The sequence below is a fragment of the Parambassis ranga genome, chromosome 13 (genome assembly GCF_900634625.1).
Source record: "Parambassis ranga chromosome 13, fParRan2.1, whole genome shotgun sequence".
Classification (NCBI taxonomy): domain Eukaryota; kingdom Metazoa; phylum Chordata; class Actinopteri; family Ambassidae; genus Parambassis; species Parambassis ranga.
Genome location: NC_041033.1, coordinates 3,145,371 through 3,172,818, shown reverse-complemented (window position 1 = coordinate 3,172,818; position 27,448 = coordinate 3,145,371). Strand labels below are relative to the sequence as shown.

General features: G+C 41.5%; 1 protein-coding gene across 1 annotated transcript in view; it reads left to right on the top strand.

The window, feature by feature from the left end:
* The window catches only part of sez6b (seizure related 6 homolog b), a 138,639-nt gene that overhangs the window by 57,577 nt on the left and 53,614 nt on the right, over positions 1-27,448 (top strand). The window contains exons 2-3 of the mRNA XM_028419980.1: positions 2,504-3,037; positions 5,013-5,146. Of these exons, the coding sequence (XP_028275781.1) occupies positions 2,504-3,037; positions 5,013-5,146 (668 nt within the window). The remainder of the gene's footprint in view (positions 1-2,503; positions 3,038-5,012; positions 5,147-27,448) is intronic.

Here is a 27,448-nt window from a genome sequence, read left to right as displayed (position 1 = left end):
GCTGTACCATGTGTTTTTTTTTTTTTTTTAATGAAAGTTTCCAGTCTACCAATTGACTTACAGCACTAATGGACTGCTCTGCATAAATATGGGTTAAACACAGCTTTAAGAGATGGAATGTCTTTGCTTTAGAGAGTGCAGAGCTGTCTCCATCCCAAAGCAGGAGACAGGTCCTTCCTGTCTTCATGTCAGAGTGAAGTACAGTGAAGCGGAGCGGCAAACAGTGAGAGATAAAGAGGGTGACTGAGTTTCAGATTTATTCTCCGGCTATGAAGTTATACCCTCTGCTGTCAAACTCACTGCAGCTCCACGAAATAAAACGTATATTTCAAATCAGTGGCACAGCTTCGGAAAGCTCTCTGCAATCCATTATTTAAATGCAATGGTCCTAATAGTGGAAGAACTGAAGTGCACAGCACACATAAACTAAAGATGTGCACGTATGTTTATTAGAGCCTGACAGATATATGGATCTGCTGATACCGTCATTCAATATCAGCCTATAACAGATAGCATTGGCATACATGTTAGCCAATCTGTAAACGTCTTTTAATAGAACATAAGTTGGTTATTAGTTTTGAAAAAACAGGGCTGGAAAATTAATACACAATGACAATACAGTAATATTTCACATTAGCTTAGATATATTATTGTCCTTGACCACCACCATGTTTGTCATGCTGTATATGTAGTATATAAAGAATATTGATATAAGGAAGACTTTCTGGGGGGAAAAACAGTATTGGTATCGGCCCCAAAAATTCAATATCAGTCAGGCTTTAATGCATATAGTGGCATGTAAGTGAAATAAACACTTCACCTGCAAAATTCTACTACACTTCACTCAATGCTGAATCAGCAAAATAATGAACTGTATCCAGTGCAGCATAATGCATACTTCTGCCACAAAAAAATTGCATAATGCATTATGAGAATCTATTTTATGCAATGGAAAAATTCACCCTCTCTGACACTGTTGAAAATGTGAGTTTTCAGCCTGGTCTTATCCCCCAGATATGAGGAGGCTGATTTCACTTGGACATTCTGTTTTGTATGTGGGCTCATTTGTCTCTAGTGAAGTTGTTGTGAAAAAAAATTATTATATTTATCTGTTTCACAAACTGAAAAAATATATGGTCTTAAAGGATCAAGCCTAACAAACTCGCACTGATCAGCCATAACATCCTTAGTGATGACGGATGAAGTGAATAACATTGATTACGTGGTTACCATGACACCTGTCAGTGGGTGGGATATATTGCAAGTAGCAACAGTGAATATATCATCCTCAAAATTGACAAGCTGAAAGATTGGAGTGGCTTTCACAAGGACCATATTGTGATGGCTATAAGACTTGGTCAGATCATCCCTGAAAATGCACCTTTTGTCGGTGTTCCTGATAGAAAGGTGCACTACAGTGTGTTGTTTATGTGTCTGTAGGGTCAAAAGTGAAGTACTAGTACCTAAAGCACAGACTGACCTACTCAACTGAAACACACAGGTTGGGGGGGAGGTCAGCTGGAAACAGTAAATTAACTACAAAATATGTGAGTGTAGTACTATTAAGATAAACGAAGAAAAAGTAAATGATGTTAAAACCTAAAAACTAAACTTGAACTCACTCCTCCATATATACTACAAAGACAAGACAAAGTTTCTTTGTACTTCTGTATGTAACTTTGTGTTTCTTTGTACTTGTAAAGTTCAAATAAAAAGTCTTTGCTCTTTGCCTGATATGTACTTACAGAAGAGGCAATAGAGACTGATGGAGACATGGCTGCAAAGGTGCACCTACTGCCGATTCATTCATACAAATTCATACACCAGTGAGTGCACTGGAGGCAATGGGGGTAAAGGTGCCTTGCCCAAGGACACACAACAATGACTAGGGCAGAGCTGGGATCGAACCGCCAACCTTCAAATTATTGGACAACCCTGCTCTACTGCCCCACAGCAGCCATAATGCAATGCACAAAGGGTGTAAAGAATCTAGGCCCACTTAGTAGGTCAGATGCCAGTGTACGTCTTAGACAAACTGCAGACCAAAGTGCTGTTCTGAATAGCCTAATTCCAAAGTGGACCAGTGGGTCGAAAAAAGGTGAGACACAATAACAGTGTCTTCTTTTGCATAGTTTCTCTTCACAGCCCTAGAAAATAGACTGGAATTGAACAAAAAAACCAGCAAACTTTTAAATTACTATACCCAGGTCAAAAAGTTACAGCTTTGGCTCTTGATTTTTTTTTTTTGGCTTAAGGCTTTTGCAGACTGTGACAACTCAGGCTGGTTGCTTCCTGTTGCACTATTCTCCATCATTAACCAATTGAAATGGTACTGGCAGTGTGTTAATGGCTGTGGATGGAGAGGTTTAGAGCCAGAGCAGAGTGCAGGCAGGGAGAGAGGAGCCAGATGTCACTGCCTCAGCATGGCCGTGTGATGATTAAGTCTGCTGTATGAATCAACATCAGTCCAACTGCATCAATAATTCTCTTTTATTCTCTGCAGCCACTGCCCCTGAGGATAGTCCATCCATCACCCCAGGGATAACTCCGGCCAACCTGTACCCCACCACCCAGGACACAGACAGGAGGCTCCCCATGGTCACCACCGCCCCACCTATAAATGTCCCAAATCACCACTCACTCTACAGAAACCCACCGCAACACCAGGCCCCGCTCGGCCCTCACGGTCAACCAAACTACTTTGAAGACAGCGGAGGACCCAGCTCTCCTCCCACCTTCTCCACTCCGCCATCCCGGGCGCCTCTGGTTGGCGGCGATGAAAGGGCTTCACATGAGAGTGCTAAAAGCTTCAACGTGAAAGCGAACCTGCCCGTGCACACATTAGCAGGCACTTCTCTCCCCGACGCCCCCGCTCCTGTCACCAGCGGGGTTCCAAAAGATCCTGGCCATTCTACCACCATGCCCGCCACTGCTACCGCTGCGAGGGAGAGAGATGTGCGGCCGGGGAGTGACGAGGAGGAGACAACAACCACCACCATCACCACCACCACCATCATCACCACCATGCAGAGTCCAGGTAAGAGTACAGCTCCCCACAAAAGGACTATGTTCTCTGTAGTAATAGGTGAAAACATAGTTATAGAGGCAGCTAAATCACTAGAATTACTGCCTTGTGTTTCTGTGTTTCCACCAACCAGGCTAGTTCCTTTTTACACTCATGCTGTCCAGATTCATAGAGTAGTAAAGGAATGCAGTTAATGCATTTATACAGAATATTATGTAGTTTAACAATATACAGTATTTTGAATTATTACAGGGAACTCTCTGTTCCTGAAGTCAAAGATTGCTCTGCTGTGTAGGTTTGGTACGACAGGAGGCCACAGAGACTTTTGATCACAAAGATCAGTATGCATACACACAGTTAATACACCTCTGTGTGATAAATAGACTGGCGAAAACATATTTTTGGGTAAATGTTTAGGATGAATTAAATCTAATATGAAAGTGAGTTCATGTAAATTTTATTTATCTTATTAATATACATCAGGGGCTTAGTAATTTCTGCCAATAACTTGTGCTACAAGTACATATTCATAGTATTTTGTTGTTTGTTGCACCAAAACTAAATTATCTCACCTTTTAAAAGAGACTTCCTATCACTATAAATAGTTTATTAACTTAAGTAAATATAGTCTAACACTATAAAATGGCGTCCTCTACATATTTATCACTTTATACTTCATGGCCACAGCAGTCCTCTCTCTTCTGAAACCTTATCAAAGGATGTTTTTCTCCTTTGATGGCACTCATGCCGTCTTCACACCCTCAACTAATATCTTGTGTATTTGCATTTCTCACGATCACACAGCCATGGGGCTGAAATAAATTACAATAGCATCACTGCCTCACTAACCCTTAATCAAGAGGTCCAAACGGGAACGGCAGCATAACGACCCTGAGACTGTTGGTTGGTTATGAGGAGACTGGATGGGGAAAATAAACATGTGGGTGGTAATTTCTCCTGGACTTTTCAGGTCAGGAAGAGCAATATGGAAGCAGTTTGATTAATCAGCTCATCTGTGTGCAGGGTTGACAGCACACTGTACCCCCCCTCCACACACACACACACAGACTTGCGCCTGTGTTACAGACATCCAGGCGCAGTGTAAATGACAACCGTGTGCAGTGCAGTAATAATGCTGCAGTGGACACTCCCTGAGGTGAAGTGCCGAGGGGATGCAGACAGGATGCTCTTCTGTATAAGGAAGAAAAAGTTTACTTTTTAGTTCACAGAGGGATGAAGGCGGTACTGCAGCAACACCCCGAAGGTCACCAGATAATATTTTGTCCTCTGCTGTCTCATCACAGAGCTTGACTGCAAAGAAGGGCAGACAGAGGGACAGAAACCCTTCAAACAAAGCCATACATGAACATTACAGTATGTGCACTCATGTAGCCCAGACTGGTCTGCCTAAGTCCTAATAAACTGTCTTCCAGCATATTGACCTGCTCACAGCAGATTTGTGGCTCTATAAAGTACCTAAAGGTTGGATTAATAGCATGGCCTTATCAGCCCATTTGACATAACATACATAAGTGACTGATAAATCCTAACCTGTGTTAAAAACATGACAGTTTTATGGTTTTCTAATGTAAAATTGAAGAGCATACTTTTATACTTTCTGTAGTTTAGATAAAGCAGCAGTGGGCCTTGTGCAGAAGGTTGGTGGTTCGAATCCCACTCTTGCCCAGTTGTTTTCATTGTGTCCACTTTAGCCAGTGAATGAATAATGCTTTCAATGTAAAGCGCTATATGAAGTCGCTATAAAAGCATTAAAAATTTGTTTTTATAAAAATTATATCTTGTTTATTTCAGAAGCTGAATGACCATTAATATGGACTACCTAAATACTATGACCTGATTGCTGGGACTGTATAATAACAGGTTATTTTTTAGAAAGAAATAGATAGCAGAGATCTATCTTTGCTTCCCAGTTTGTGTGTGTGTCTCTCTGCTTCTGTCAGATTCAGTGCTGTGGTTTTCCTTGCAGTCCCCTGCCACTTAAACCTGACCGGGCCAGAGGGATACATAGAGGCTCCTCCACTGTCCAGCTCTGCTTTTCACTCCACCGTGGACTGCAGCTACATCATCACCGTCTATATGGGCTATGGAGTGGAGGTCCAGGTAAGAACAAGACATATCCATCCATTAGCCACAGTTAGCCCTACATCCAGGAATCAGCTGTTTTTTAGAAATAGAGTGTGTAGCCAAGACTTATAAACAGCATACTCTGTGTACACCTCGCCGCAAGAGTGTGATCACCATGGACACACTGTTTAGGCGTTTTAAATGGATTGCCTTTCTACCTCGGTGACATGCTGACACCATAATCAATACTGTGCGTGTGAGACCAAGGCCAGGGTTAGTTTTTATTCATACAGACACAGTGTTGTCCCTGTGCATGTAATGTTTCTGGACAAACATCAACATTGTCCACTTCAAATCAGTGTCTGAAATGGTAAAACACTGAGCATGATGTTGGCATATTGTCAGATGGATGGTTTCAATTAGCATTTTAATTTTTGATCAGCAATAGTATAGCTATCTTTAGGCAAGCAGAGCAGACACGTACAGCTTACTTAGCAGGTGTTCTGACAGGAGAGCAATTCACCGTTCATTTCTAAAAAATACTGCTCCATTACGACTCCTCCTCCCTCTGCCATATGTCTGCAGTTTAGAAGAATATTTTACCAAATACATAAAAATTGTATGCTTTGGATGATGAGGTCAAAAGGAGACCGTGTGTTCAGTATATCAGTCAGTTATTAATCCCATTCTGGAGCTAAGGTGGAGTCACAATAGCAGGCTGTTGTACAAGCATTGAACATATATTGCATATTGTCTTTGCCCCGGTTATTGGCTGTCAGGCTTTTAAAGATGTGTGTATGCTGATTGATTATTAAGAAGGTCGGAAAAATGTGAGGTAATGTGTTCTTTTGTTGACAATTGGCACAGACTTGAAGCTGTGCTAGCAGCTAGCTGTTTCAAGTATGACACTCCCAGGCCTCAGATCCACTTTGGGTTTGGGTCTGACACCTGTTCACCTGGAGTGGCACATTATAAATAGGTGCCAGAGCTGTTGAAGAGGCCCTCCGTCCTCTCCCTCCTTTTTTCAGGATTCTGGGTTTTGTGAGTTTTGCTTTGGTTTTGCTTTGTTTTACCATTATGCAGGTTATACACACTCACACTCGTATACAACACTAGCTACACTACTGATTTACTGATCTATTTTCTAATGAATTTAGAATGTATTTAAACAACTCTAATGAGTTGTTTAAATACATTTTCTCAATTTGATACATTTCATGTTTCACATTCATACACATGACACAGCATTCAGCAATGGATATTTGGTGTCCACAGCTATTCCTAAGACAACAGTTGGGGATGTCGGTGATCTTAATTGAAATGTGTGTGTTAAATTGGATTTAGAGTTCCAAGAGTGTTATGCTCACATATTTCATAAACTGAAAACTGAAAGTGTAGCAATATTTGGTGGTGACAAATGTCTGTATATCCTAAAAGGTCAAATCTTTTTATAGGTCAGACTGTAGAGTAAAACACCTGGCTAAAGATGTCAGTGAAGCCAGAATGTGGTGTTTTTTTTTTTAATTCCGTCTAATTAAAATTAAAGATCATCGTCCTTCATGGCGGTTAAATCAGCAATTACAATATGTATAATTTCCCACTGGACTCTTCATTGACATTTGGCAACATCTCTGCTTCCTGTCCATGCTCCGGTCTTGGCCCTGTTTTATTACTGAGGGATTTAAGATGGTACAACTCCAATGTCAAACCAGAGCAAACTGTGCTCTCCAGGTGAACCTGGATGATGAGGAAGAAAAAGGGTAGTTGTCTACACTCATAAGGCATCACAACGAGATATAAATATAACTATTTATATCTGCTATGATACAGAAAAGCTTCGTGCCATACATGAACACCAGTTTGTTTGATATCCACTGGCATAATTTGTGTTTACCTTCACTTTAATGCCAGCTCTTTTTAGTAGCAATAATAAACTAAGAAGAAGTGACTATTTTTCTCATAGCTGACTCACATCTGACGCACAAGCCTTTTATCCATTTAAACATTCTTCTGCCTGATGTTCTGTTTTTTGTTCTAAGAAAGCACCAAAACTTAACCTACTAATGTTTTCTAAAATAAAAATCCAGATAAAAGGCACAAAAACGGATTTTACTGTTTAATTTGGAGGGTTTGTTGCTGACTCAGCATTTCCTTCTTTAGAAACACTTAGCTTTTAGAAGCTTTTGAGCCACCTCAAGTCTGAGAAATAACAGTGGCTAGGCTATCACTCATCAGAGTGCACACTGAAGTCGTTTGAGCATGCAGTGCTTTTAGCCTATAGTCTCTTTATTTTAGCACACAGCGGCTGTGGAAATGCACCATAGATGTCCAATGTCACCTCCATAAATGTGTTTGGCCCGTAGACAATGGCAGGCGCTCCAAATGATTACAGCCACTCTATCCACTCGAGGGCATTCAGTGTCATTTTGAAACGTCTGACCTTTTTGGGGTGGCTTATGTGATGATTTAAGTAGCGCCCTTGTCTCTACCTGAAACCCTCTACCCCACATCCACATGATTAACTCCAGGAGCTTTGCTTCCTGCTGCTCATAAAATATACAATGGCCATTACGGCGCTGACCTTCCAGATGCCTGGCCTAATATATTTAGGATAAAAAATGAATATGTGGTTGCAAATCATTGTCAATTATGTCTCCCAGCTGCTTCCTGTCACTGATGCGGAGAGAAAAGGAAAGGAAGAAAGTACGATGTCAGGGAATAATAAAGCAGGAGGAAGAGAGGAGATGTAGACTGTGTGCTGTTTACCAGCATTCCTGCTGAGGGAGTCGAGCTTTTCACCATCACAGGACCTCAGCTGTGAGATAATCCAATTGGTTTGGAACTACAAAGGCCACCCTAGTGTCTAGACACCACTGATGAAGACGTCATCATGGGGGTCACTAATCTCTGAGAAGCTACATTATAGCATAGCATCGTAAATCGAGCTGCATGTAGCATTATCGCATTTGCCCCTCATAGGACTGCAGAAAACGTAGCCTCAGCATTGGTGCATTCCCAGTGTGCTTCACTTAGAAGAACCAGCCTCTACACGTCTTATTAGACGAGCAGCCGCAACAGGTTTAATGATGATTTTCAGTCACTGTGGGCTCATCTTTCACTGAAATATAAAGACCACATACTCATTACTAGAAGAACTTGAATCTGTGTTTGTTTTGTATAACCTAGTTATAATGACATTAATTATAAAAAAGTAAAAATAAAAGCTGAGATTCATTGATAGAATAGAATAGACTGAATGGAATGTACAGCACATTTTCCCACAGGTGATGCCAATGGAATATACATATAACACACACACACACACACACACATATATATATATATATATATATATATATATATATATATATATATATATATATATATATATATATATATATATATATATATATATATATATATATAAAGTTGGTCACACCTGAGTCATGACTTACTACTTGTGATCTCAACTGAAGTATTTTACAGAATGTTTTTACTGCAAAGACTTCTGTACAAAGTTTTATTTAAGGCATGTAGAATAAATCACTCCAAGCTTAGATTTGGTTTTATTATCAGACAGGACTGTACATCACAAGTGGTTCATTCAAGGACAATTGAAAGGTCTGATGATTCAGCCTGTTTTTGCGGCTTCTTTCTCTATAATTTTGTACTTTTTTTAAGGTAGTTGTTTTAAATAATTCACAGCCAGACAGAAAGGAAAAGACAGTACTGGGAGAGAGGCAATGTTATGGGATTGCTTTTCTTTTTTTGTAACTGACTGTAACACAGGCTTTTAGGGAATCATCAAAATACCTTTATTTATGTCTGGTGATAAAATTGGACCATGTTGTCTCTTAGATGGATATGGCTTTCACTGTTTGATTGATTTGGACCAAACCACACAGGAAATTGGAAATGTTACCACAGTGTCATCCTGAATGAATAAATTGAGGAGAAAAAGGCTGGCCAAGCTGCCATTCCTCGGCTGAAACAACGCCCTTGGATAGCTAAAAATGTGGATGGAAAGAAAGCTAAACCGGCAGAAAGGGAAGGTGAAGAGGTTAAAAGGGAGAGCAGAAAGAGGCAGAAGGAGTAAGGTAAAGATAAGGGAAGACGAGGGATGTATTAATGAGAATAACACCTGGGATAAATTGAATGCGGTTCGCTCTCATCTTCTATTTACTTTCATTATCAAAAGTGACTCCGGTGTCCGGATGTTGCTGTGCCACGGCAGCTAATTAATTGCTCATGGATTAACTGTCCTCTCCTTTTGTTTGTTTACAGGCCTTTTTAAATGGCTAAAACATCTTTAACTAAATTGAAAGGGGCCACTCCCTTGCATGGACAGACCTGAACAAACGTGGAACTCAAATGATGTCGAACATGCGTCAAAGATGTCAGGAGGATGTAGCGGAGCTTTGAGAGTGGATTTCTAATTTGTCTTATCTAGAAATCATGCTCATTAATCTACTTCAAATGTCTTTATTAGCCAGGGAATCACAGCTACCTAATTTGATTGTCTTTTTGTACAAGATAAGCCAGATTTTAACCTGATCCAGGTGTTTGATAAGAGGGATTACTGGGTTGAGTTAGAGCCATTCTTCAGGTAAGACCTCAGAATCCTGCAGCAGGAATTAAATACAACTGCGGTATTAAAATACAGCTCATTTCTTTATTTTTAAATTCATAAATAGAGGTATTTTTTTGTCTTGGTCATGTATAAAACATCAGAATATTATCTTCTTTTGAAAGTCTTTTTGTTCCTCCACCTCTTTTGATTTGACATGAATAAAACATTTTGTCATAGCATGGGGCATCATGGCTGCTGAGTATTTTCATTTTTTTGGTCAGCGACTGCACAGGGAAGGTAGCACCGGATTGAGACTTTTATTGGGTTATAAATTGTCTTATCCGTATAACCCCCCCCCCCCCACACACACTTTTTGCATTTCCTCTTGCTGTACACTTTTACAATTGCTTTCTCCCTGTTTCAGCCTTTACCTTTATTCTCTATTTGGTCAGGTTTAGACGTCAAAACACATGGACAAAAGGTTTGAGTCATAGTTTGTGTCTGGGTTACCATGGCTACTGTATGAATCACTGTATGAACGTAGAGTGACTTACATGATGGCATGGTATCTATTCCTGTAGCTAAAAGCACTCCTTATGCTACAGATTCATATGGGAGATTATGCTTCAATCTCCACCATTAGATTTGAACTGTATCCTAAAAAATAGTCTAACATCACTTTAGACTCTCCATTGCTTCTGCCAGACAACTCAAAATGACTTTGTATTCTGTTAACATGCTGTCGCAGATATTCCACTGAATGCACATACTGTATGGTATTTGTTCCTGCTCCCTGACCATCGCATGAAATGTTCCTGTTTGTGGCAGCTCTGTGATAGACTGCAGATCTGGTCAGGCCGTCTTGGCGAATCGCCTTTTCAGGAAGGTTATTTCTTATTCCAGAAAAATTCCATTTCATATACCTTAGTAACTTCTCATAGTGCAGGTCCTGGGGGGTGTGATGTGCTGAACTCTCAGCGTATGAATCTGGGTCGGTGCCATGCACAGAATATGTGAGAAGTGCTGTCGGCAAAGGAGAAAAGAGAGTTCATCACCCCGGCGAGGCAGCCCTGGGGTGAGCTTTGTTCAATCTTCTCTCCCTCATCGGGCCATGCTCCCCAGAAATGCGAAGGAGCTGTGGGGTCGCAATTCTTATCTTAGGACATAATAAGACCTTGTGGCAACATGGAGCCTGCGTTACATCTGATAGCTGAGATGCACTGGGACTGCCAGACAAGCAGCCATTTCAACTACTTTCACATGTGCTTTTTTAGACTTGGAGATAATGAAAACTTGTCTGCACGTTCACAGTCTATTTTAATATGGACGAAGATGCCGGTTGGTAATGTGACAATGCTGCGCCATTTGTGGTTATAGCATTTTTCTATTGATCATTTCCTATCTGCATGTTGTTTTCTAGAGTCCCAAGTTTTTACAGTCTCTTCACCCTCTAAGTGAATGTAGTCTGATCATCAGTTAATATTACTATATTTTTTGTTTAATTTGCTCCACTTTGTTTTTTTGCATTTGAGAATACTTACTCTACGGCACATTGGTCAGCGTGTGTGGTTTTTAAATGTCATCTATAAGTAAATGGGCTTCAGTATTGACATCGCTGTGAGCTGTGGCACTGTGTTGTGATTACTCTGACAGTCTTCTTGTTTAATGAGAGCCTTCCCGGTGCGTGCAGCTCGAGCCTGAATCCCAGCTGACCATATAAAGATGAGAGCCAAGGCCAAATAGCAATCTCCCTGAAGAGAGCTGGAAACAGATACAAACAACAGTCAGCAAAGGTTTGGCCTCGGATAGTGCAGGGTATCGACTGATGGATCAATACCTTCAACTGCTTCAGCTGAGCCAGGCTCTACCTCAGTTCAATAAAGCACAGTTCTATCTTCAGTCCCTGTCTGGACTGATGGCAGTGATTGATTAGGAAGCATTTGTCAATGCTGAGACAGTTTCCAGCAAGAACAGGTAACATTCGCGTCCTGTGGGAGAAGTTGGCTCATCACTTTTAGGTATTTTCCTTCTCATTTACAATATGGGCAGGCTTCTCGCAGGTTAAACTTCTTTTCTTAGCTGTTAGCTTGTTATAATGACCCTCCACACTGTGTCTTGAGCGTCTGAGCTGGCATGCTATTGCTGTAAAACCACTGAACCATGCGGAGGCCTGTTGTCACCAAGACTAATAATCCCATGCATGCTAAATGACAGAGGAGCCGAGGAACAAGAGAGAAATGACATACTTAGGAAGGATACCTGAAGCAAAGGATAATTAATTCAACCTAAGCCGCACGCCAATGGTACATTATGCATGAGCTTCATTACCATAAACATGCGTATCTTTACCCTCGTTCATTACCTTGTGTACTGTCAGAGAAGGAGAGGTCGATGTGGCTTTGTTACAAAGAGTTAACTGCACTTTCAAAAAATACTCCAGCACAAATGCACAAGACTGTAGCCACGGGCTAAACTTTGTTTCCAGTACAGTAAAGGGCACACTTTATGTCCTCATTCATTCTGTTGCTGTGTGTGTACAGCAGAGCATCCAGTTGTGAACAGGAAAGCTGTTAAGTCATTGAAAGCTATTAGTGTTATTTTTTTTTCCACCATTGCCACTGAATCCAAGCCCAGTCTTTTCTAAATTACATTGACTAAACTGCATTACAAATTTACATTAAATGGCAGCGCTTAGTGGCAGTGATTAGTGTGACCTTCATAGTGTGACCACTCTAAAGTAAAGCGGGGGGTGGAGGATAGGCGTGACAAGCTTTCATCAAGAGCGTCCCTTTTGCTTTTAATCTGAAATCATTTGCACAGGAAGTTCCTCTTATGCAGCAATGTGGAAAATGTGAAGGTCAGAGTGGAAAGCGACATCAGTTCTCAAGCACTTTGTGGTTACTCTGTACAGAACATGGCTTTGTACTGGAAGACATCGACATTCCTGCATAGTGACAGGAGAAATTAACAAGGCAGTATTCTAATATCCAGTAATAAGCAAAGTGAAAGTCGCTCAGATAAGAAAGACCTTGTGGAATTGAGGGTTATACACTTTTAAAAAGTGCTAACCAGGGAGCTGCTTGTGTGATACTGCTTTCTACCATAAGATGGTCAACATGTCTAGTCTGCCTTCATCTGCACTTACTGGTGTGGAAATCTAGCATAGAAATCACTGGAAGTGGGGGAAGATGCAGGCATGAAACCATGGGTCAAAATAGTGTCCCCATAAGACCTGCCCTCCAATGTCTGCTCCCTTGAGAAATGCTGAGTCCCAGTGACCGGAAGAGTACCCCCTTTCACTCAGCTGTTGATTTGGCGCTGTAAAGACCTCTGCTGCCAGCTCTGAGGTGCAACAAAATGCTTCTCTGTTTTGCTACTGTTTCTTTCACACAACAGCAAGGTATGACAGCAGCTTTTGTTTCCCTGAGATGTGGCTCAGAGACAGAATTCCCAATGCTATCATTCTGTGGTGACTGGTGGAGTAGTGTATGCGATCTGCAGATCTTTTTTTTTCACTTCACATTGTGTGACATAAAGTGTATATTTAGTATTCATGACTCACTCACTCGTCATTGATTCATTCTAAAAACATAATGTGTAATTACAGGACAGCACATCATGATAAAGTACCGTATTTTCACGGCCATAAGGCGCACCGCATTATAAGGCGCAGTGTCAGTTACACGGTCTATTTCTGTCCTCAGCGCATACACAAGGCGCACCGTACTACAAGGCGCAGGTTACGCTAAAACATTATTATTATTATTGTTCGGAAATTATGCCGGCTTTCACAAAAGCTCGGGCAACAGTCACTGCAGAAACATGAGCCCATGTGTCCACAATCCATTCACATAACTGACGTAACTCGCCCGGCGCTGCCTCCCAGTAAAGCTGTGCTCGCTGTCCGCCATCCATCGCTCCCACACCGCTCGCAACTTTACTTTGAACGTCCTGTTTACGCCGATGTCCAGCGGTTGGAGTTCTTTGTTAACCCTCCCGGGATAACGGCAAGCTATGAATTCATCTGCTTCGCCTGTATTTTTACACCAGCGGTGAGACGGGCGTACGCGGAGTCGCGGATCAGCAGCGAGGGTGATGCGTGAAAAAAAACCACCCGGTCTCTTTACATAAACTTCCCTGAGCCACTCCTCGTCTCCTCATTTCTCCTTAACAAAGACTCCTGCTGGAAACATTTCTTTAGGCAGAGTCTTTCTCTTCCATAGGTGGAAGTTTCTGTCCATTACCATCCAGTCCACCACTACAGTCCGTATTGATACAGTGCTGGTCCCCATTCTCTACACAGTTTGGTTCACGAGGATTTCGAAAGTGAGGTGGACTTCATCCATGTTGGTGATGTGACTGGGCTGGATGTTTTTGCTGGCAATGTTGTCACTGCATAACGCGGAAGCTGTAATCCGCTGGAAGTTGCTGCGCCAGTACCGTAGCATTCAGCTGATTGGTGAATTGCTGCCAGCGTACGTAGTGTACGCTGGCAGCAATTCACCAATCGGCTGAACCGGTGTGTTATGTAGTATCCATCTGATTGGTTCATCGCTGCTAGTGTACGTAGTGTACGTATGACGTACTGTTCAGCTGATTGGTGAATTGCTGCCAGCGTACGTAGTTTACGTACCACGTCCCCTTGTCTGGTACTCAACCCATACACAAGGCGCACCGTATTATAAGGCGCAGGGCCGACTTTTGAGAACATTTTAGACTTTTAGGTGCGCCTTATAGTCGTGAAAATACGGTAGCTTTTGTGTCTCTGTGCTATTAAACGTTAACAGTACTGGCTTCATTCTAGAAAAAAGCTACTGATAAATTGTACCTTTAAGGTTTTGGAAACATCTACCATGACATTGTAATTGGTTTGACCACTCTGGTGCTGAAACCAATGTCATACTGAAAGCACATAAATTCTGAGAACAGACAGTATAAAAATGTCCAAAAATGCATCTGTAGCAACATTTGGACTTTAGCCTGTTTGCCTTGTTAGACATGATTACTAATTCTGAATGAGTCCATTAAAGTCTAACAATCTAAACGAATCACGGAGGACATTTCTTTTAGACAGTGTGTCATATTTGAGTCAGCAGGTCTTGTTGTAGTTATCCATCTGCAGAGATACCATGTGAACAAGGTCACAGTGCTACCCTCCACTCTGTGGCCCCTCCTCTGGCCCTCTTGCTCGTGCCATCCAGAGTGCTTCACATCACTCAGAGATGACAATCTAATGAAAGATCCTTGTACCGAGCTCATGGTGCCTTCAAGTGCATTCTGCCAAATAGCTATTAAAATGCCCTACACTCTGTGATTGCCTTTCAGAGAGGAGGAAATTGGAGAAGGCAATAGATTGGGCCGCAGGATTAAAATGGGCGAAGGGGTTGATTAGATAGCAGAAGCCTGTCAAGATCTCATTGACCAGAGGAAAGGATACAGTGTTAGGCAGCAGCCCAATGGGCCACACACACACATGCAACCACACAGGGCTGCCGTGTGAATGTCGACAGTGCTGTTAATCCTCCCTTTGTGCAGCAGAAAATTCTGTTTTACCTAAAATTCCTCCAGACTACATGGTGAGATAACAGTGGTTAGAGCTAAGCCAGGGAATATACAAGACTCCATGGTATGTGACAACTTTTTGGATGTGTTGTTAGAGAAGGATGTTTCAATAAAAGACAGATCTAAATGTTGGAGTGCATTAAAGGTTCTTCTAGTATTTTTCAACTTTTTTCATCCTGATCCCAGGATTTTATTTTTGAATGTTTCAGCTTTGAACAGTCTGTCAGGGGGTGGAGGGAACACTGTCCCTGTCGGGACACAGTCCATCTATTTGCCTGTCTCCCACACTCACATATATTGTATTATAATACAACCGGATACCTGATAAAGCTGTCCTGTTGTCAGACAATTGGTTACACAAAAGAATGAATGTCAAAGTCACTGCACACATTTATGAAGCTCCATGTAATACACTAAACACTTTGTACTAAAATGTCAGTATTGGAACCTAAATGACTCGACAACAGTACCCCATGCAGGAAGCCATAATTGTCTCACATGTGATGAGCAGTCACATGATTGGTATTCTGCACAACGATACGTGAGTTCTCTCTACTTGTTGCCCTGACAACACTGTGAATAGAAATCTGACAGAAATGTCCAAAACCGCTTAAAGTTCAGGGCGAAATTTGAGGAAAATTTTTCTGACAGAATAATTCAATTCAATTTTATTTATATAGTGCATTTGACAATCATAATTGTCCCAAGGCGTTTTACAGAAACGCCTGAACTCCCTTAAGAGCAACAGCGGCAAGAAAAACCTTTTTAACAGGAAGAAACCTTGAACAGGGCCCGGCTCATAAACTTCTTCCTGCTGATAGCCGGCTGGATAGAGGGGGAGAAGAAGAGAGGGAGACAGGACAGAGAGGCTGAAGGAGAGAGAGAGAGAGAGAGAGAGAGAGAGAATAAAAGCCAAATTTCTAAAATAAAAGTAAAATGAAAAAAAATACATGTTTTCATTTGACTGCCTTAAGTGCACTTTAGTCAAATATTATTGGATGATATTAACTGCATCCAAAACTATAAACATATTTGAGTTCTTTCTACTTCCATACTGCCATTTCCACAGAGATGCACTGCTTTATATTACACTGAAGAATGAGCAGACAGGGACTAAAACTATGACAAGAGTGAAAAACCCTGTATGGAGAAGGTGAAAGCTTTTGTCATGTCAGACATTAGAGTGTGGGCATATGACAAGTTCCTGAAGGCACCATGTAACAGTATAGACTTAATATTTTGAGCCATTTTAAAGTAAAGTACATGGAAAGTAAGCAGTTGATTGTACAATTTACACCACCTTTGAAGATTTATATTTATAATTGGCATTCAGAAGCTGAAATCATCCTTATCCTCATCACAACAAAGCTAAATCTACAAAATAAAAATCCCTGACCTTGTTTTGACCATCTACAGTCATATACTACTCTGAATGTATTACATCACCAGTTGCTACAGAGAGCTGTGGTGCTTTCCATTCACTGCTTTGGGGGGCATTGCAGCAGAATACAGTATCTGTTCAAACTCCCATGATGCATATCCAGCAGTAAACCAGGCCAATCTCCCTTTCATCTGTAGAAAAGCTGCCTTTGCCTTTCCCTCATGACTCCAGTGTTTACACTCTGACAGTGAGCGGCTCAATGAACAGCAGTCAAACAGCTCTATAGACAGCAGCATTCAATAAAACAACCCCTGCACTCCTCTGCCGCTGCCCTGGAAGAGAAGCCCACAGTCTCGTATTTCTCGCTTTTGTCATCAGTTCAGTGTATATAAGCTCTAACGTGCACTCCTAGCTTTATATTCAAAAACAACACATCAATGGGATGTTAGTAGGAATGAATATTTACATTGGCAGTGTCATGGTCTGCCTAAACTTTAATAAGCATAGAGGTGAAGCACCAGTAGAACTGAGGCAGATGGGCAGTTATGGTGAACAATTGCACTGTGGTTCAGCTTCCACATGGGCTTCATGTCTTAGCTCTGGCAGTTGCTGCTTGGTTTAATAGCAACAGCACTGGACCGGATTATTAAGAAATAGCCAAAAAAAAAATAGGAAGTAGTTAATACTCCCACCTGCTAATGCGCTAATGCACTTCCATTCCTCATCCATGTTCACCAGACTAATGCTAGAGTGTTACCATTGTCATATACTTGATGCAAAACTTTCAGACTCTGACTGTGTATGTAACCCAGTGGGACTGAGACAACCCAGGTGTAGGCACTATAGGCATACCCTTAGCAACATGTAGGCAACATAGTGTGCAGTCGCTGCCATCACAAAGCAACTAACTCTGACTTTCAACTTGCAAGAAAACCTCCTCGAAACCCTGCTGTTTTCAGTCAGTGGTTTCAGTTAAACTTCAAGCAAAATCAGGTTTTTTAGAGTGACTGACTAGCTTGACAACAATGGGTCCTTTTCCTGCATGGTCTGAGGTTTCTCCATGCTGCTGAGACTGGCACTTCCTGTTCTGTGGATCTGTTGTGGCTGTCTCTGATAGCAAATAAGCACAGCTATATATATTTTTGTGCCATCTCACATAAAATATTCACATAATATTTAGATAAACATGAAGATCATTGCATAAAAAATTATTTTCGTTTCCCTCATCTCAGTTTTATTTCTCCATGGAACAGTGTTGTGTGATGACCCCTTTTAATTCAGTTGCATGCACTCACTTTGGCTGCCTTTGATTATAAATTCAAATTGAAAAAGAATTAAATATGAATTAAGCCCGAACCTGTGCTGGGAGAAGAGAGAGATCAACGATCATGTCTTTTTTTTTCCCTTTCTGTTTGGCTGCAATGTAGAGAGGTTCAATTATAGGATTTCCACATGTAGCCTCACTTAACATCACTCCAGGGGAGCAGACTAACATGGAGTTGCACTTAATTTGGCAACGGAGGAGTCGTGACTGTATCATCTGGCTGTGATTGTTCCTGCCACTGTCAACCTGGGTGGTGGTGTGAAAAACATGCAGCGACACTGATTGGGGTTGTTCTCAGGTTCTGAATTTGCTGCTCTCCACAAACAGCAAGCTGCTTGTGTGTGTGTGTGGAGGACAGTTCTGCTCTGAAGGGATGACTAGTGGTAAACTTTAGAGGATGGCTTGGGTTTTCATGCAGCTAGAGTTCACTGGATTTTTTTTTTCTGAATTCGAATCATTGTGCTCAGCATCTATTGTTATTCTCCCAAAAAGGGGCGGGGCACTGAAGAAGAACATGTGACATGTATAAAAAAATTTAAAAGACTTGTTTTGTTTTTAAACCACATATTTGGTGCTTCATCTTTATTTCTGCTGCGAAGTCGCACATTTTAACATGAAGGTCTGTGAGATTGTCCTCTCTTCAAAGCCGGCCTGAAGTGGCCTGCAGTTTTTGGCACTTGGTATTGGCCCGATTTGTCAGTCCTGGAGGCTGCATGGTGTAGAGTAGCCTTAAATCATTTTTTGAATTAATGCCATAGCATGTCATGCCAATTATTGGAAATTGTTTGTGTGTTGGCACATTGCTAAGGGTTTCTGCTGATAGCCCTACCCTAAAAGTGGAAAAATCCATCATCCTGTATCTTGCCAAAGGTCTAGTGTCTTTTATGTCTCAAGCAAACTCTTATCTGTGAAGTCTCACCACAGACAAGTCATTTCAAGCCCATGCTTCAGATGTCCAGCCCTTGTACAACTAAACCTGTGTACTCTTTACTGATAGGGGATTGGGGACATTGGCCTGTACTCCAGACAACACTGTGTTGCTGTCAGGAAACATGTAGTAGCTGCAACATGAAAGGCTGCAGAGTTAAGAGTGAAGGACACCAGTCTGTTCCACCCAGCTCTCTCTCCCCAGTCTATTTGCCCTCAGCTCTGCCTTTTGTACGCGCCCATTGTTGGCTGAGGATTTGAGGCGTGTGTTTGTGGCTGAGGTAGGCCTTTTAGATGTGCACAGTGCAGCGCTGCACTCGAGAAATTCTCTCCGCTGGGGCTTTTCTGATGTGGATGTTTTTTATTCTGCTTTAGGTGGGCCACGCTTGATGGGTCAGCTATCAGCTCTGTGCAGCCCTGCACATAAGGCCTTTGATTCACCACTCTAAGAGACACACACCGACGCTCACTCACACTCGCATGCATATAAACATGCACTGCTCATAGAACGCAGTGCAGGTTAACACGCAGCGTCCTTTCCTGTGCCCTTGACTTTTCACTTGACTTTTTAGCACCATAACTCTCTTCCTTCCTGCTTTACACAACCCTGCTTTAAACAGTAGAAGAGTCTTCCATGCATATGGATTTAAAGAAGTCTTGGTGTCAGAATAATAATTAATACCACAAAGTAAGCTAATGAAACAGGGCAGATGGATGGTTAGAAAGGCTGCACCTGTCAGAAGTCAGAAGTCTGCACTGATAGCACAGTGTTAATAAAGCTGACGGCAAACTCCAAGTTGTTTAATCGATTAAAACTGGTCTTGTGTTAACAACTTATTGACACAGAGAGAAGGATGTGGCAGCTCTGCTAACCTCACAGAAACACACAGGAGAATGGGAAATCAGCATAAGAAATGAAAGTAAAAGCTGCAAAGAAGACATGCAGCAAATACATACACTTATGCACTACAGTATGGGCCACTTAGAAGTGTCTACCCTTTAGCACAGGGGTGTTCAAAGTCCAGCATCTGTCTTAATGTGTTATTTTGACCCACTGGCTAAACAGAATAAAGAACAAAATCAACAGGGAATTCTTCTTTTTTTAACCCATTGTGTAATGTTAACTTCTCTCAGAATGACTCTGTCATAAGGCACGTCTTTATGTCTTGTACGCCCTTTTCTTTCTCCTCTATTGTTTCAAGAATCAGCACTCACATCCCAAAGGTTTGAAAGCCAGTAATATCAAAAAGCTGACCATGACACAGCAGTTAAAAAAAACACATTGCAGAACACATTAGAAGGAACCGGTAGATTGGTTTCAATCAGATCCTACGTATAGAGGAAGTTGCAGTGATAGAAAGGCCGCCCTCTAAATGACATCTAGCAGTGGAAAAACACAAAGTCTTCACTGGAATAGAGACTAGATGGTTTCAGCCCTTGACTGCTTTCCATTTGCAGTCTACCCAGTTTAGGTGTAGGCCCTAGGGCTTATCTAGGACTCAGAGGGATTGTAGCTGGCCTATGAACAGGTGTGGATGCTCCAACAACAGCTGGAAGACATTTCTACGGGCTGCGTGTCTCTTCTCCTGCCATTTCTACCACTAACCTTGAGAATGGAAAAGATTTGACACATATATAATTTGGCAAATGTTTACCATGGAAATATGGTTAGAATGTGTATGAAGGGGATTTTCATTCATCCAGGTATTGGAAAATGGCTTCCATTTTATGAGCAATGTTTTCAAATTGTGTGATGTATGGGGCATGGATTAGATATGGATTCAGTGGGCTCTCTGTGTGTTCTCAATGTCACAGATGCCCAGAAAATCTCTTCTCTCTTCTCTGAGGTGGCAAACAGGACTGGAAAAATATATACTGTTATGTTATTCATATGTTGCAGCCTTCTTAAATACATTTTTTTTATTTACACCTTCACCTTTGCTCATAGGTTCTTGTTTTGTGTTTTTATTTTTCAGTTTTGCATAAAATCAATTTTCTGACAGCCTTGTAGGGATTGTGATGATAATAAAACCGGCCAGGGGAATGTTATAACAAGATCAGTGGTGACCCATAAAATCAGTCTATGTTCTGCAAAGGTAAAATAGGATGTTACCTGCAGGTAGATCACCATTGGATGTTCTGTATTATATGTTAAGACATGCAACGACTGTCATGCGGTTCCTCACGTACTGACTGAAGTGTCTGAGCTCAATGAAGTGCTCCAGCTGCAAGGTATGGCAAGGAGACTGCAATACACATAATTAAATAGAGAATTTGCAGTCTGATAACATACAGCTAATTAGCAGAACTAATTATTTTAGATATTCTGTATGTTTGTATAAATTATTATGAACATAATATGAAGACAAAAACAAGTACATTAGTGAAATCCCCTGTTCTTAAAAATAGATTTTTTTAATTTGATAAAAATTAGGTTAAATCAGACAATCAAGCTTGATTTATGTTATTTATTTTTGTTATTTGTGAGCAGATCATGCTCACAAATGCAACTGCCACATATTTACTGTGCTGCAAATTCAAGGGACATTGGAGCAGATGACATGGAGACTCATTTTATGTGCTTGTCCAACCGCATGTGAGACATGCACATAAAATATTTTATAACAATATTTAACAATATTTGTATATGTCAGCAGGTAAATGTATTAATTCCTCATGGGTTAATGACCCCAAACGCCACATGACCTGCTTGGTGCAGCTGCTTTAAATGCAGTTGCAGTTCACAGTTATTGCGGCCCACATCGCAGCCTTTCTGTTAGAGTCGCACATAAGGGTAAGGTATGGGGTCACAGGTACAGCATAGATTTAATACAGAGACATAAACTGAGCTTCACATAGAAGTGAAGCAAAAATATATTAGAAATCAGGAATGTCTCACTCGGACTGTGTCACACACATGGGCAGGTGTCACATGTATAAAGCTGAATGAATGCTTCAGTGTGCTCTTTGTCAGGCTACAAATCATATTGTAGAAAAGGCAGGAGTTGTTGCCATGGTAACTGAGACCACAACATGATATTTGTTTCTAAACAGTCATTTTGATCCTTAAATCTTACATCCAGGATTAGACATTTTAGAGGGGTCATCCATGAGTTGCAGGACTCAATGCATGGACATTTTTGACATAATGGAGGACAACAGTGCTCAGTAAGGAAATCAATGCCTTGAAAATATCACAATAGTTTTATTTTTTTCAAGTTTTCCTGATTTTACGAGCTCTCCAGGCGTGACCTTCAGAGGGCCGCTCTTCTGTTCAGGCGACCTTCCGCCCATCTGCATTCATACTGGCCATGAAACAAAGATTACCTGTCTGTCCTGAGGGGGAAAAGGGAATAAAATGGAGAGAAAGAACCCTTCTCATCTGGTCACTGTGACACAATGTTCAATTTCCTTTCAAAGAGGCAGACTAATCTCCAGTTACTCTCTCTTTTGTGTAGCAGAGACTGTTGTGTGATAGCAGCTTGCATTACGAAGACTATAGGGCATCTCAAGGGCAAGGCTGGATCTTCTTCTGCTCTTTTCTTCACAAAGAAAAGGCCATTTAACGCTTCATGTCTCTGTAGCTGCTCCCTTTGGCTTGGACGAAAACATTTTCCCCAACGAGCTGTTATTATTTCATATTTTATCGTAAATAATGCGAAAATGTCAATGGAATTTTAAATGTAATTTACTGCAGCACCTTTCTATTATGTGTAGGTGCTACTGCTGTGTGCAGTATTAAAATACAGTGCATTCCTGAGGACCTGTTTCCACAGTGGCATAATGACCATGTACTTTCCTAACCTTGAAACTCCACTTCCAGTGCACACACAGGTGGGAGGCTTATTCAAATAAGTCAGCGCAAAGAGTGTAGGTGTAAGTCTGCATCGAGAAATGATATTAAGTTTAATCAGGAACATTGGGCTCCATCTAGATATTATGCAATTGTCCACAAAAACATCCCCAAGTGACCAGGAAGCAGCAGGACACGCGTGTTATTAAATCATGCAGCTTCTGATTTGAGAAGTGCCTGCCAGAGTGCAGTGCCATTACCGTGGCCGTCCACAGTGTTTACCTTCATTAAATCACATGCAAATGACACCAGGCTGATACTAAAATAATCACACACACACACCTCACACAGGCTGGTCTCAGCATCCTGCTGCTTTATGTGCAAGACACCGAGGCTCATTAATACTGCGCCGCCTTCACAATTCTCTTTTCAGCAAAACATGCCATATTTCATTCTTAAAATGCATCGGGCTACAAATGCAGCTGACACATAAATTATAACACGATGTCACTCTTTAGAGTAGGGGGGGGGTGCAGCGGAGTATTATCTGTTGGCCGTCACGGTGTGTTGATGTGGCGCCTCTCTGCAGCGTGCAGACGTGATTTACCAGCGTGTTTAATGTGTTGAGCTGCTGTTGTTGTGATGCTTCACCATGAGTGGCTCAGGTAATTCGAGAGAGATGAGATCAATGGCTGAGAGTGTGTGTTTATTAATCGCCAACAACCGCTGTTCTAAATTCAACGCCACACAGTGTGTGTGTGTGTGTGTGTGCATCACACATGAACAGCACATTCAACACTGCATTCGTCAATAGACACTTTATAGCTGTCCACTTTAGTGAGGCCTGACTCCAGTACATACCACTAACCTGTGGAAAGGGTTAAATTGTTGAATTGTATTTTTTTTTTTATTCTTTGTAGCCCTTAGACCACCATTTGGAAAGGTGCTTCATAGGAAATGTTTATTGTATTCTCACTGTTTCAAAAGTCAGCTCCCAAGAGAAATGACGAAGCCCACCTTCAAAACCTCCTGAGGCCTCCTGGATTAAATTAGAGGAGGTGTATTTGTCTTTCATTTTGTTTTTGAAAAAGTGCTGCCTCTAGCTGCTTCTAAAAAAAAAGTGTAAATGCTGCCATTGTTTTATTAAAAACAACACAACACAAACACGGACAACCTCCCACATCACTTCTCCTCAAAAGGCCTTCTATTAACTAGCAGGTTGCGTTAGTGAACTGTACAGCACATATCGATAATGCATTCACTCTACTGCTGCAATTAATCACAGGGATTTTTCATCATTTTTTCAGAGAGGGATTGATGCAATAGATTGCAGCCATGTTTCTGTTTCTACAGCAGGGAAACCTCAGTCTTAAAGGGAGACACACAGATGTTTCAGTAAAGGATCTCTGCCTTAATGAGCAGACATAAATAACACAGAAAGACATTCACTATCTCTAACAGCAGCACACTTACCTTTAATTGTATTTCCGTTATGTTCATTTGTTCCTCATAGGAACACTCATTTTAACACAGTGATCCGCTACTTCCTGTTTGAAGCTCCATCACTTAAATATAATATAGTTGAGTTATAATACTTTTTTTTTGCAATAGCCAGTCCCTGGAAACAGCATAAGGAAACAGAATGATATTCACAATTCATAGATGAGCTGCATCTTCATGAAGCTTCTATGAATTGCAACTGCTTGATTTTAGGTTTACTGTGAGTGTCAGAATAACGTGTGCCAGCAGCAGCAGATAACTTCATCAAAGTGTGCTCTGCTCTCACTCAGGAATATGAATTATAAAGGGCAGCAAGGGAAAGGTGCTGACATGTACACTTATTGCTGACATGTTGATGTAACATTGAGTTGAAAAATAATGTGTTTTCGCTGTTCACCTTTTTTTTTTCCAAACAGTGATCAGGGGCCGTATTCACAAACATTCTTAGCGCTAGGAGTTTCCCTTAGTGGTGAAATTCCAAGAAAATTCTTAGAATACATCATAATTCTAAGAATTAGAACGATCGGGAATATTGTTTGTGGTTGAATATGAAGACTACAAATCTTAGTAAGGACTCTTATATTTAAAGTCTCCGAGGAAGAAGCCGACTAAAAGTTTCATCTTAGTGAGGAGGCGTGTTTGACCCCGTTGCTAAGCGTGACGCATTGTTTGAGACGTGGTGGGTTGACAGAAAAAACAAACATGAGAATGCGTTCCTAATAATATAAACAGCATAGGATGGACGGTGACATGAAGGCTTGTAGTCTCAGATGATGATGTGATCACATCTCAAATTGTTTGGATGGAATTCAGCCTGTAGGATATTAACGCGGGACGACTGACGCAGCTGTCACCAACCTTCTGTGATTGCTGTCTGTTACTTGGAGGCGCTGGCTGGTGCAGATTTACCTGCAGTGAAAACAGGTGAAAGAGACCAAACTGGGCAGAGGAGCAAAGCTCAGACTGAGCACATGTAAGCATATCAATGATGTTGTATAAAATAAATAAACAGTGGCTCAGTGGTATAGCAGGGTTGTCCAATAACTGGAAGGTTGGTGGTTTGATCCCAACTCCTCCCTAAGTCATTGTTGTGTGTCCTTCCCTCTGGGATTATTAAAGAGTCTAAAATAAAAAATAAAATAAAATAAAATAAAATAAAAAAAGGTCACGATGCATCCGTAGCATTTTAATACCTCACTCATTCATAGTTTGGAGGTTTCTCCTCTTTGTCCTCTCTGTTTGAGGAACTCTTAAACCCCTTAGAAGTCCTCCTCTCTACTCCTAACAGTTTCTCACCTTAAGACCTGTTTTTAGGGCTTGTGAATCTTTACTAGGATTTAGGCTTAAATATAAGAGTAAATTCTTAAAAACGCCATAATTCTAAGAATGTTCTTAGAATTTCACTCCTAACGGAAACAAATAATCTTTGTGCATATGGCCCCTGTCACTGTCCAATCAATGCTGCTTATATATTAGGAACGTATTCACGTCTCACATCTTCTAAAGGGTTTGATCCTCGCTAAGATCAAACTTTTTTCTGCTCCTTCCTCAGAGTCACTCTTAGAATGTTCTAAAATCACTTTTAAGCTAGGAGTCCTTTTTGAAGCTAAGATAAGAGTGGATTCTAAGAATCTTTGTGAATACGGCCCCAGATCTTCAAGCCTTTCTGCGTGCGTACTTACACTCAACAAAAATATAAACGCAACACTTTTGTTTTTGCTCCCATGTTTCATGAGATGGACTTGAAGATCTAAACTTCATTCCAGATACACAATATTACCATTCCTCTCAAACATTGTTCACAAATCTGTCTAAATGTGTGATAGTGAGCACTTCTGCTTTGCTGAGATAATCCATCCCACCTCACAGGTGTGCCACATCAAGATGCTGATCTGACATCATGATTAGTGCACAGGTGTACCTCAAACTGCCCACAATAAAAGGCCACCCTGAAATGTGCAGTTTTGTCTCACAGCAAAATGCCACAGATGCCACAAGCATTGAGGGAGCGTGCAATTGGCATGCTGACAGCAGGAATGTCAACCAGATCTGTTGCTCGTGCATTGACTGTTCATTTCTCCACCATAAGCCGTCTCCAAAGGCGTTTCAGAGAATATGGCAGTACATCCAACCGGCCTCACAACCGCAGACCACGAGTAACCACACCAGCCCAGGACCTCCACATCCAGCAGGTTCACCTCCGAGATCGTCTGAGACCAGCCACTCAGACAGCTGCTGAAACAATTGGTTTGCATAACCAAACAATTTCTGCACAAACTGTCAGAAACCGTCTCAGGGAAGCTCAACTGCATGCTCGTCGTCCTCATCGGGGTCTTAACCTGACTCCAGATCGTCGCCGTAACAGACTTGAGTGGGCAAATGCTCACATTCGATGGCGTCTAGCACGTTGGAGAGGTGTTCTCTTCACGGATGAATCTCGGTTTACATTGTTCAGGGCAGATGGCAGACAGCGTGTGTGGCGTCGTGTGGGTGAGCGCTTTGCTGATGTCAATGTTGTGGATCGAGTGGCTCATGGTGGTGGTGGGGTCATGGTATGGGCAGGCATCTGTTATGGACGAAGAACACAGGTGCATTTTATTGATGGCATTTTGAATGCACAGAGATACCGTGATGAGATCCTGAGGCCCATTGTTGTGCCATACATCCATGAACATCACCTCATGTTTCAGCAAGATAATGCACGGCCCCATGTTGCAAGGATCTGTACACAATTCTTGGAAGCTGAAAATGTCCCAGTTCTTGCATGGCCAGCATACTCACCGGACATGTCACCCATTGAACATGTTTGGGATGTGCTTGACCGGCGTATACGACAGCGTGCACCAGTTCCCACTAATATCCAGCAACTTCGCACAGCCATTGAAGAGGAGTGGACCAACATTCCACAGGCCACAATAGACAATCTGATAAACTCTATGCGAAGAAGATGTGTTGCACTGCATGAGGCAAATGGTGGTCACACCAGATACTGACTGGTTCTGAGTCCCCAGACCGCCAATAAAGCAGAAACAAAATGCACATTTCAGGGTGGCCTTTTATTGTGGGCAGTTTAAGGTACACCTGTGCACTAATCATGATGTCAGACCAGCATCTTGATGTGGCACACCTGTGAGGTGGGATGGATTATCTCAGCAAAGCAGAAGTGCTCACTATCACACATTTAGACAGATTTGTGAACAATGTTTGAGAGGAATGGTAATATTGTGTATCTGGAATGAAGTTTAGATCTTCAAGTCCATCTCATGAAACATGGGAGCAAA